Source organism: Chrysochloris asiatica, unplaced genomic scaffold (genome assembly GCF_000296735.1).
Source record: "Chrysochloris asiatica unplaced genomic scaffold, ChrAsi1.0 scaffold00025, whole genome shotgun sequence".
Taxonomy (NCBI): domain Eukaryota; kingdom Metazoa; phylum Chordata; class Mammalia; order Afrosoricida; family Chrysochloridae; genus Chrysochloris; species Chrysochloris asiatica.
Window position 1 is genome coordinate 1,934,017 of NW_006408543.1, and position 12,739 is coordinate 1,946,755.

The following is a 12,739-nucleotide window of genomic DNA, read 5'->3' on the forward strand; positions in this document are numbered from 1 at the left end:
AACAACAACGATGTTGTAAAAAGTTAAACCATGAAGGTTAAGAGGGGCCAGAGGGGAAATTACTCAAAGGATAGCCGGTAAACACATTATAGCATGGGTGACGGAGCAAGCCGTATACAAGAGGGAGGTCGGCAGAGGAAAGATAAAACTAGTGGGAGACACAGGGACGAATGCAATAGTTAAAGTGAATGCATACTGGGGTAATAACTGTTAACTGCTGCTACATGGAGGGGATTGCAACCATGTTATAAAGCAAAGTATATGATTTTTTAACTGTAAAACTGATGATCGGCTCTGTAAACATTCACTCAATTCACAATAAAATGTTCAAAAAAATGCAAAGAGGGTCTTTTTTTATAGTTAAACAAATGTGTTTGTTCCGATTCCCCGGGGGGCCGGTTAGTCAATCATCCTATTTTGACAACATTCCACCTTTACCCATAGCCCTTCGTGGCATTGAAGGGTCGGCCCATTTCCAGGGCGCCCGCTAGATGGCGCTGTAGTGAGCAGGCGAGACTTCGAGGGCGCTCTTCCGGGCGGCGCCGTAGCTCCTTCCGTCTTCCCGGCAGGCCCCACGCGGCGCCTGCGCGCTCAGTGACCTTCCGAGTTGTTGGCTGGAGGTCCTCGGCCCGGGGGAGCCGTTTGTCCTACCGAGGTGAGTGCGGGTCGGTGGCTAGCGGCGACGTGGGGAGTGGACCGCTGGCGGGTGAACGGGGGCCACAGCCACCCGTTCCCATAGGGTCCCGGTTGACCTTGCCGTCTTCGTTTCCGGCGCAGCCCGCGGCCTCGCCCCGTAGCCCACGTCCAAACCCACCGACTCACAGCGGCCCTACAGGACAGACCCGAACCACCCCGTAGGGTTTCCAAAGCTGTGATCTTTACGGAAGCCGATTGCCACGTCTTTCTTCCACGCAGCGGCTGCTGGGTTAGAACCGCCGACCTTTGGGTGTGCAGCCGAGCGCTGTGGCCACTGAGCCACCAGGGCTGCCCAGAATTCTCTCCTGATGACCGAGTCACCAGAGCTCGTGTGCCCAGGAGCCGAGCTCAGCCGTCAGAGGCTGGGTGGCTCAGCCACGGTCACAGCCGGTTATGCGGCGGACCGAGAATCCTTACCCTGAATTTAGGGCCGCCCGCCGGACACCTCGTTTCCCTCCCGCTCGCCAGCCAGAGCGGCAGGTGCAGGAGGCTCTCGGTCTGATGTGCAGAACTCCGACCTGAGCGCACCTCTGAGCGGCCGGAAACCCACCCGGCTGGAAGACGCGGCCGGCCAGGAGCACTTGGAGGGAAAGCGGAGCCCCTCTCTTTATGAAACCCTGGGTGCTGGCCTCTTGTCCTGCCCAGTATGTATGCAGCCCTGACCAAAATGAAAGTTTAGGAAAGGGGGTCGAGCAAAGGTAAGTGCAGTTTAGGAGATACCGTGGTGGCACGGTGGATTAAACGTTGGGCAGCTAACCGCAAGATTATCGGGTCAAACCCACCAGCCGCTCCAGAGGAGAGGGGGTGAAGCTATCTGCTTGGGAACCCAGGAGCACACGTGTCAAGACAACTGAGGTTTCTCTGGTCCCTTTGCACCTCCCTTTGGCCCTTCCAGTTTGCTTGACTCTGTTCTGGGTTCTTCGGAGACCTTGCTCCATCTAGAGCCCCTGCCTGGCTGGACCTGCTCCCCCAAGTCAGGATGCTCTTATATCCCTCCTCTAGAATCCCAGGGCTCAGTGCTGTTGTCTCCTGCAGTGTGTTTGTGCAAAGTCTTTCTGCTAGCACTATGCTCAGCAGTGGGTTTATTCCATGCCAGGCTCTAGGATATGCCTTTGAATCCTATCAAGATCCCTGTGGGGAAGCTGTAGGTGTCCCTCTTTCATGGAAAAGGAGACTTCCAAAATGACAGTTTGAGGGGTTTACCCAAAGTCAGCAGAGCAGTGGCGGAGCTGATGTTGGAACCCAGGACTCCCAGGCTTTTGGCCCTGTTAGTCTTTCCGAGTTTGTCCCTCTCTCCTTAGAATTCACCAGGTGCCTTGAACTCTCCCAGGTGGGGGCTGCCCACCGCTGCCTCTGGCCCGTGTGAGTGCCTCTTGGGGTCCCTCTCGAGATAGAATTGTTGGTGCTTTGGAACCTCATGTAAAGCCGTGGACAGGCACTTCTGCAAGGGGAGTGGCATCTCCGGCTATCCTGGGGAGGCACAGCCATATGTTCCAAGGTTATGCTGGATTCTGTTCTTCGGGGCCTTTCCTCAGCGAAATTAAGTTCTCTCCCAGAGCAGAGCCAGGCCTGGACACAGGCTCCTGTCGTCCTTAGTTTTTGTACAAACCCAGACCTGCTGACAGCTGTGTCCATTGTGTAGGGCTGGAAGTAATCACGAAACAGCCTTAGAATAGAAGCGAAACTCTTCATCATGGCCTTCAAGGCCCCAAGTGGCCCCGGCCATCGGCCCTCCCATGGTCCCTCAGTGGCATTGTAACAAGCACTTAATAGGCAACACTCATCGCAGCAGAACGCATTTCCTCTTCTTAACGGCCTCTGGGGTGGAGGGGACTTTTTTTGTTTTGTTTTTTCCTAATGTTTTATTGTGAATTATGTGATAGTTTACATGGGAGAACATTAGCTTTACATTCATCCTATTGTATATCATTTCATTGCCATGGTTACAATCCCCTCCATGCATCATCAACCAACCAAAGGGTATACCCTGCAAGCCTGCCCCTTGGTCATCAGCATACAGCCGTTCTCCCTCCCTGAGTCCAGAGTCCCCAGCCACTCCATCTCTCCACGTCATCATCTCTGGCGTCACTGTTTCTCTGGGTAGGGTCCTGCACTCTGCTCTTCTCCCTTAATAGTCCCAGGGACCTCTGCTCCTAGACTGCAAAGTTAATCACTCCCCTCCTTTTGCTACACAACATCTACCTTTACATTTCCAACCCCCACAGTCAGTCCTGATAACAGTTATTCACTGTTGTGCCACATGAGTGCTATCCCCATCTCCTTTCATCAGCTCTGCCCAGACAGACTGGATACTGCTCAGTAGGAATTCTACCTTCCTGTGTGCCCTCTGGATCTAGGTTCTGGAGGGGACTTTTTATCTCTGTTTTTTATGGTTGTGGAAACAAACACAGGACTAGAGTGTGGGCAGCCATGGTGGCCTCCTTTCTGCCTCCTGACTCCACACTCTTCTGACCTTGGGTCTTGGTGCACATGCTGCTTCTGTTTAGGACCGTTGTCTCCCAGACTTTCTGGCTCCTGGATTCTCAGTTCCTAAAAAAAGTGTCTGGCACCTAGCCCACGCTCTGCTCACCTTTGCTGACTGAATAGATGGCCACACGATCCAAGTTTCTGTAATGGAAAACCAGAGAAAAGTACAAAGTAAGGTTCTGTGTGTCCAAGCAGTGGTGTGAAGACAATGGAAGATGAGTGTAGGGGTGGGGGTGAGCAACCTTCATCACTGAAGCCAAATGTTTTTAAAATCAAAAGAAAGTGCTTCGATGTTACTATTTCTGATAGTGGCTTGGTTAAATGTCAATAATAGACCATTTCAGATCTTAACAAAGCGTACTGAAATGAAAATGAGGGGTGTGGGCTGGGATTCTGGTGTCAAAAATTGCAAATATAATCAAAAGCATGACTTTAAGCTTTGCTTATAAAAGTGAATTGTGTAAGTTCAGAAATTGACGGCTTTTCCCCACCAAGCCCAGCAAATGTTCGTCAGATAGTGACACTGTAGAGTAAGCACTGGACTGCAAGATCAGCAGTTCCAACTTACCAGCCGTTCTTTGAAAACCCTTACAGGTCCGCAATGAGTTGGAACCAACTCAACGGCACTTAACAGCAAGGCACTCTTGGCTAAGTTTTGGGCTGCTAACCATGAGGTTGGTGGTTCAAACCCAGCAGCCACTCCCCAGGAGAAAGATGAGGCTGTCTGCTCCCATAAAGATTGCCAGTCTTGGGAACCCTGTCACCATTCTGTTTTGTTCTGTAGGGTCTCCAGGAGTGGGAGTGGGCTCAATGACAGCAGGGTTGGTTGGTTGGGGACTCGTGGATCAATACTGTCACATGACCTCTGAGAAAGTAGCCCTGTCTTCTTTTCTGTTTCACAGCTGACTTGAAGACTGAGAATGATAGTCAATCCGAGTGTTCATTTCACGGGGATGTCACCGTGCCCCGACCGTGTGCCTTTCAGCCTTGAATGCCAACACTTCTTAACACTGATGAGCACATAATAGATTTCAGTTTAGAACTTTTGCCAAGTGAGCGTAGTTGGGTCATTAGTGTGGGACAACCACAGGACAAGGGAAATGGTCAGATAACAGTGCAGGGCAGCTGGCTGTGACCACTCTGGTACCGGAGGGGCAAGAGATAACCAAGCGCCAGCTCGGCCAAGTGTGGGCAGCTAGAGGGCTGGGGTAGGATGTCCAGACCTGAAGGCCAGTGCACAGGACCAGACCCCGGGTGGTGGACCCTGTGGGCCTCGAGAGCTGTAGAGCAACGTTGTTTCTGGTTGCTGTCAGCTTTGAGTTGATCTTCCTCCTGACGACCCCATGTGACAGCAGAGCTGCCCCCGGGATCCTGCCATCTTGGTGGGAACAGATCACCAGGTCTTCCGGGCCATCCAATGCTTCTCGTACAGCATCACCCCAGCTATCAAACAGTGGTCGTGTTCATAGTTACCACCTTTCTTCATTTACAGATGTTTCAAAGCATCATTAAAAATGTGTGGACCCCCATGAAGCCGTACTACACCCAAGTGTACCAGGAGATCTGGGTAGGAATGGGCTTGATGGGCTTCATCGTGTACAAGATCAGGAGCGCTGGTAAGTTTCTTTTATGGGAGTTATTTGAGGTCAAGAAGAAATGGTTCCCCACAAGGATGAAGCCCCTGTTCTGAAAGCACTGTAAGAACCTAGTGGTCTCAGCACACCTTCAGTGGGACCCTCTGACAACAGCTGTGCCCTGGCAACGGACGGGCAAGCGAGTGTAACGCCTCGGTCATTTGAACCCAGCAGGCAGCCCCTCGGGGCGAAAGACGAGGCCACCTGCGTGAGTGAAGGTTCAAGACCCACACTCGAGCTGACCCGCTTGACCCTGTAGGCTCACGATGCGTCAGAGTCGCCGCCACAGCTCTGGGTTTGCTTTCTGGGTCTTTAGCTGTGACTGGCGCTCTGGTGGCACTGTGGGTCAGGCATTGGGCTCCTAACCGCAGAGTCAGCACTTCAAGCTGCTCTTTGGGAAAAAGATGAGGCTGTCTGCTCCCCTAAAGCTTGACTGTCTCAGAAACCCTGTCTAGGGTCGGTGTGAGTCACGTGAACATAATGGCAGTGGGTTTGGGCGTGGCGGTGGTGGTGCAGGTGTGATGGAGAGACGCAGGCTGGAACGATTAGGGTGAAGGGTCATCATATGTGGTGTTGATTGTAGCTTTTCTGAAACATTTTCCATCATGAAAGGGGAGAGGTGAGTGACCACTTGGTTCTCAGTAGATCGGAGAGAGCATTACTAAGCCATGGATTAAAAGGGGAAGAAACCCAAGTGTCCATCGACAGATGAGTGGGTAAAGAAAACAGGGCATCTACACACAGTCGGGCAGTACTCACCCACAGAGAGATGGAGGCTGGCCCTCAGGAATCGTGTCCACTGAAATAGCCACACGAGAACACCTCCTCTATATGGGAAGTATCCAGAAGGGCCAATGCATAGAGGCCAGCATTTGTTAGGGTTTCTCGAGGAAGCACGCTGACTCTAGGATAAGTCCTGAACTACTAACCATAAGGTCAATGGTTCAAATCTACCAGCTGCTCCAAGTGAGAAACATTAGGCTTTCTGCTTCCATAAAGACACACTGCCTCAGAGACCCTTTACAGGCTTGTTCTGACAGCACGTAGCAGCAGCCACCACCAGTGAGGAGGGGACGTGATGCTTGTAGAGGACTAGGTTACTGTAACGGGAGGTAACGGCTCTGCAACATGCTGGATTTCGTAATGAGTGTCACTGGTTTATGCACGTGAAAATGGTTATAAGGGCCAAGGTTGGGAGACATTACATATATACATCCATAGGTTCCAAATCATAATCGCCCTATATGGGGTTTCCAAGGAACCGCTGATGGGTTTGAACCACTGTCCTTGCAGTTAGTAGTCCAGTGTTTACCCTACAGCCCCACACCAGGAGTCGTTTAAAAAACAGTGATTTTTAGGAGGAGGAACGCTTGATTTTTGAGGAAGGCTTTTGGGGGCATGGTAAGACAGGAGCTGTTAGGTTCTCATAGAACATCTTCAGTAGCAGTGGAACCACCACCTCTGGGCTGATAGCATGCCGCTAACTTCCCTGTCACCAGGTAATTTAAGGAACTAGCTTTCCTTAAGTCTGGGGCTCGGGCCAAATGCCAATTCCAGCAATGAGTTGACTTGACAGTTTTTTAAAGTCTTAATCTGATGAATTTTCCCTTTTTTTTTTTTTTTTAGATAAAAGAAGTAAAGCTTTGAAAGGTAAGATTCTTGCTTTTTAAACAGGCGAGAAACTGCCTGTTTATTTTCACTGTTCTGAAATGAATGGGCACTCGGGTCAGCAGAAGTCCAAGGCGCAGTGCAGCGTTCTGAACATGTCTCCCGCCTGCCGGAAGGAACTCTGAACGTCTGCTTTTCACAGTTGAAATGGTACAAACTACACTCACTGCTCTGGGCTGAGCAGAACTCTGGAGTATTTGTAGCAAAGTGGGCGAACTGGAGGCGGCCCAGGTTTTGAAAGGCAGGGAAATGAAAGTCAGCTATGCCAGTGTGCTGTGCCTGCTAAAAACCCAACCTGCAGAATAGTCTGGAAAAAAGCCCCACGAGGATTGAGATCCGTGCTGCCGTTCCTCTGTTTCCAAAGACAGTGAAGTTGTGGTTGGTTGGATCCTCTCTTAGAAGCACAAACCCAGTGGCTGCCATGTGGGGAGCTGCCATGTGGTGCTCGTTCACACAAACCTGGTGTCCCCCACAAAACCAGTTCTGCTGTAGAATTAGAAAATTGTCTTTTTCACTTTCTGACATTGCTGTCTGCAGGATATACTGTGATTCCCCGTTCCTTCCTTAAGTTGTCTCTCTGCTCTCTTCTTGTTCCTAAAGCTTCGAGCCCTGCCCCTGCCCACGGTCACCACTAAGCCGCTTCACGCCGTGTATCCATCAGACGAGCCGTGAGCCTGGCTGTCAGCTGAAGCGAGCGATGTTCGGGGAGGAGCCTGCCTGTGCACTGTGCAGTGTGCTGGGCACACACCGCCGCCCTTGGCGGCGTGAATAAACGTGTTTGAGATGAGCCTCTGCCTGGGCTGGTCTTGCTGTCAGCGGCACCGCCCTCCCTCTCGGCTCCCCCCAGCATGCACTGTAGGTATCACACCTCTGGTGGGCAATACGTGTTTGTTTAACACAGTTCTGCTACTGCCTCCTCTCCCCACCTCTCTTAGCCTCCATTTTCTCCTTTGGAAAATGGAGCTGAGGGAAAGCTTGTGAGTTGTGGCGTGCTGGAGCGAAGGTGAGATGATCAGCTCAGAAGAGCGTGTTGTGGTGGTGATGTGCCGCAGAGTCGGTTCCAACTCATAAGGTTTCCCAGTGTGTAAACCTTTATAGCAGAAGAAAGCCTCATCTTTCTCCTGTGGAGCGACTGGTGGTTTCGAACTGCTGAGCTTGAGTTTCGCAGCCCAACTTGTAATCACTATGCTACCAGAGTTCACCAGCAAGGTACCAAGTGTGAAAAAAAAAATCATATGCTGTTACTTCTGATTGAACTAATACCAAATCAATACGACATACTTTTCTCCATCTAAGGCAAATACCAAAGCAAAACCATTCTAAAGCTTTGGGTGCCAAGGGTCAGGATGGAAGTACAACTTTGGAGAGCAGAAACAACAGCCAAGATCCCACTGCTCGGTGGTAGTCCTTTTCAAGGCCACGGACGAGTGTGTCCCAAGTGTGATCCTTGGCCTATCTGCAGACCGGTGGCTGCCCCCTGAGTCCAGAATGCGACTGCAAGGTGACACAAAGACATCAGGATTAGAAATCTGGTCTCTAGTGTGGGTGTGGCTTAGCCTTCTCCTAGAGGGCTAGGAATGCTGGGAGAGCTGGACTGGAACTCCAGCAAGGAGATAAGTGCTGCTGCTGGCCCAGGAATGTGCCTAGCGCCCCTGGTGTGTACAGAGGGTGTGCGCCCTGGCCCTGCGTGCGAGATTACCACCACACTCCCACATCCACAACACTGCTGGTCACTGGGTGCAGGCGCCCAGCACAGGTCAAGCATTTGAGACATGAATGCAGGGGCACAGCACAACAGCCTGTTTTACAGAGGAGGAAACGGGCTGAGAAGTACTAGAAGGATCCCAGCTACAAGAGCTGGCACCAGGGCTTGAACTACGGGATCTGTGCCCCCAGCAGGGTTGAGGAACAGCGAGGGGACCAGCGAAGCCATCTAGAGGTGGCCCGTTTCCCTTCTACTACACACAAGTCCCCAAGCATCTCTGGTAGTGTAGTGGTTATGTGTTGAGCTAACCTAATGGTCAACATATTGAACCACCAGCCATTTTGCTGGAGAAAGATGAGGCTTTCCGCTCATAAAGATGGACAGCCTCGGAAACCCTATACAGGGTCGCTGTGAGTCGGAACCGACTCTACCACCGCGCGCAAATCCCTGGGATTAGTCAGCCAAGTAAAGCTTTAGAAGCCAGGATGGCCAGACGTCATCTCATACTTAGGACATGTTGTCAGGAGGGAACAGCCCCTGGAGAAGGACATCATGCTTGGGGTAGTGGAGGGTCAGGGAGATTGGCACAGTGGCAGCAGCAGTGGGCTCGAGCATAGCAACGATTGTGAGGTTGACGTAGGACCGGGCAGGGTTTCATTCTGTTGTGCAGAGGTCGTTATGAGTCAGCACCTAACAACGAAGTAAAGCAAAGTTATGCTGTGCACACCCTGGAAGATACGTCACTAGAATTTTTCTAAAGGTAGAGCCGTAGGGTCCTTTATGGTTGGAACCAGGGACTTGAACAGGCTTGAGAATATCAAAGATCCATTTCTCTGGAACTTTAACCAAGGATGGACAACCTCAGAAAGTAGAACAGAGCAACCTTCCTGGCTCTGGTATGTTTTGTAGGGAGAGGAAGTAGGCATCTTGCTAACCCAGCACCCACCAGCTCCACAAAGGAGGAAGGTGCTTCTGGAATCCCTGAGACTTTGGGGACACTCAGGGCGAGTGCTGGAGCGGCCTGTAGGTGGCGCCAGAGCTCCCAACGTGGCCCTTTCAGAGGCCAGGGTCACCAGGGACCTGTCCCCTGTAGCCCGGGGTAACCAAGGGTGCCCCCACATGAAGGACATCTCCACATGGTGTGACTGGATCGCAGGTGTGCACCAGGAGTTGGGGGAGCAGCCTCTGTTCCAGAAGGAGACTCATCCCGGCAGATGCGTATCCCCTTCCTCACCCAACTACAACCCAGTGTCCAGGCGCAGCTTTAGTGGCCCGCCCTCAAGGACCTGAGCCTGCCCTGGAACGAGGCGTGCTTCCTCCCTCGTCCCCTTGTGTCTCCCTTGGTGCATGTGGCCCACGGAGACCAGGGAAGGGGGTTTGAGGCTCTCCCTAACTCCATCTGTGACGGCCCAGTGAGATGCACTGTTGCTCCCTCCCACACATGAGGACATGAGGGACTGGACTTAGCCTTCCTGAGGGTTACAGCTCGGGGAGCCGGACTCACTGGGGCCACCTGTACCTGTATTCACAAACCCGACTTGCCCGCATGTGCTCTGGCTCCAGATTGCCTCTTCTTTTTTCACACCAGGTCTGTTTTAAGTATCAGAAGGGTAAGCACCAGACTGCTAACCACAAGGTCGGCGGCTCAAACCCACCAGCCCCTCTCAGAAACCTTATACAGAGCTGCTGTGAGGCTGCCTCAAGAGCACACAACAACAATTTAAGTGACTACATTAGCAACTCAAAATAAACTGGGGCGGGGAAGCGAGCATGCGGGTGCAATGACACTGGCTGTGATGTGTGTTGAAGGTGGGCAGTAAGTGCCTGGGAATTCCTTATAAAATCCCCACTGCCTTTTCCTATCTTTACCGTTCTCTCAGTGTTTAAAACAGCAAGCCAGTCAGTATTCGAGCACCTATTTGAGAGCCGCCACTGCAGTAGTGGTTACAAATCGGCCTGTGAACCGCAAGAGCAGTCCCAAACTACCAGCCATTCCGCAGGAGAAAGCTGAGGCTTTCTGCTCCCGTAAAGATTTACAGCCTCGGAAACCCTGTACAGGGTCACTATGGGTCGGAATTGACTCTGCAGCACATAACAACAACTGCAACCCCAAGAACTTGTAACAGTTCTGCAAGCTCCCATTTGTGTTGGGGGTGCCATCTTATTTTCACTCCGTACAAGAATGCTTGTATTCCAAACATGTGTTACACACTTGTACATTTGTCCATCTGAGCCGACAGATGCCACAGTGGCAGGAAATCAGGGCAGAAGCTCCCATGTTATTTAAGAACAAGAATGTTTTTAAATTCAGTTTACAACTCCAAACTGCAATGTTCATCAGTATAAATGTGCCCGAGCTTTCTGCTTGACCTGCTTTTCAGATGAACATATTTGGTCTTTTCCTGCTTGCTTAATTCTAACAAAGTTCTACTCCAGACTTGGTCAAAGGTCTAGTAGTGTGGTATGCAGACCTTCTAACAGTGTTCAGTGTTAGATGAATCCTGTTTGATGGAAAAAAACCTTCACTTTCCTCATGAAAGAAAAGTAAAATCAGGTGGGGTGTGTTTTATAGTTTGTTTTTTTTTAATGTTTATCATTTAGGGGTTTTTTTATGTTCAGCACTTGAAACAGTAAGAAGGCAAGTCAGAGGTGGAAGGCAGCTGAGAGCTGCGGCAGGCAGACTCCCAGTGTGGTTAGACTACCTCAGTAGCTAATGGATTCGGGGCCTGAGCTGGTACAATTGAGCGGCTTACAGACCTAGATGTGGGCCAAGAGCCTGTCATGCAACAAGGAAAACTTCAACAGTAGAGGGACTGAATTTAGGGGAGTGGAGAAGGGTGTTTCCACAGGGTGGGAGGACCAACCATACCCCTGAGATGACCAGGACGTTTCCAAGACTGTCCCGAAACCCTAGTGACCATTGTACTAAAGGGACTCTTTGTGTGAGGAGTATGGACTTGCCTGTAGACCTGCACCCTTGACGTGGACAAGGTAGGGAGCAAAAGGTCTGGTTTTGGATTGTTCGTCACACTTCCTGCTAGGGGCAGTGGGTGTCCGAGAGCAAGAAGACAATGCTGGTCCCCCCTCAATGAAAAGCATGTCATGATAGTTGGGGTTGCAGTGTTCCAAGTGTTCAGGGAACTGGTGAAAACTTGGGGATGGCGTCCCACTTATCCAGGGCTGCTGTTACGGAAATGCCACAGGAATATATTTGAAGGAAATGAATGTCATTTGTACGGTTGTGAGGCTTAAAGTCGAGTTCCGGGTGCCGGCTTCACCTTCATTCCTTGGCGCTCATCTTCATGTGGTCAAACGTTTGTCTTTCCCCATCTCTGCTTGCTTGCTTCAATACCTGGTCTGCTCTTGAGCAGGGGGTGCTTCAAAAGATTCATGGGAAAATTCCATTATCTTTCAGTTCCATTTTTCAAAGGTGACTGACTTAAGACAGGCCCACACCAGTTAGGGCTCGTTACATAACCAAGGAAACCGTACCCAAAAGGGATTCTAGCCACAGGTGTGTGTGTGTGTGTGTGTGTGTGTGCGCGCCATCGAGTGGGTTCCGACTTAAAACCCAGAACAACAAACTCAATGCCAGCCAGTCGATTCCTCCTCACAGTGGCCCAGTGGAGCGTTTCTGAGACTAAATCTTCACAGAAGCAGAGTCTCCTCTTTCTCCCATGGAGCAGCTGGTGGATTTGAACTGCCTACATCTCAGTAGCTGCGCATGTAACTGTACCACCAAGGCTCCGTACTATTCATATGTTGTTGTTGTGTGCCGTTGAGCTGGTTCTAACTCACAGTGACCCTGTACAGAGTTTCCGTGGAGCTGCTGGTGGGTTTGAACCGCCGACTTCGCAGTTAGCAGTCCACTGCTTATTGTACAGTGCCACGCCAGGACTCCTCCTTTGGGTGAGGTGGTGGTGATGTACTGTGGAGTCGGTTCTGACTCATAACGACCCTGAATAGAGTTTCCAAGGCAGAAACCTCGCCTTCTCCGGCGGACCAGCTGGTAGAATCGGACTGCTGTCCTTCCTGTTAGCAACCGAGCTCGTAATCCACTCTGTGACCTGGACTCCAGGGTTAAGATACCCAGTACAGATTTGGAGAGGGGCACAATTCAATCCCTCACGTGGTGAAAATGGAACAACTTTTTAAAGCTGTAGTAAGCACATAAAACTCAGCATGTTTTTTTTCTTTATTATGCTATGTAAAAGGTTATTTTCTGTTACAATCTTAGAGAAGAGTTGTTAGGGTGGGATCTTACTTGTCTTGTTTTTTAAACGTGAAAACGGTGGTGCCAAAATGGTTTTATGGTTGTGGACGTATTGAAGGAAAGCCTCACAAATGAACTTGCTTCATTCAACACAGCGTCCTGGCAAGCTCCGTGCATAGGGTGCACGTCTGCTGCCGTCACCGCAGAACTTCCGTGTAGGAAGGCCCTGCGTGTGTCCCCTGCACCTGAGACCATTGTGACAGTACGACCCAGGCTTCCACTGGCACCACCGTGTACATATTATCTTGAGTGACCACAGGCCAGCGGTCCCAGTGT

General features: G+C 51.0%; 1 protein-coding gene across 1 annotated transcript; it reads left to right on the forward strand.

Moving 5' to 3' along the window:
* Positions 1-4,675: 4,675 nt before the first annotated feature.
* On the forward strand, positions 4,676-7,120 carry LOC102839905 (chromosome unknown open reading frame, human C14orf2). Its single transcript, XM_006839493.1, has 3 exons — positions 4,676-4,799; positions 6,444-6,467; positions 7,086-7,120. The coding sequence occupies exons 1-3, from the start codon at positions 4,676-4,678 to the stop codon at positions 7,118-7,120; spliced, it is 183 nt and encodes a 60-aa protein (XP_006839556.1).
* Positions 7,121-12,739: the final 5,619 nt, after the last annotated feature.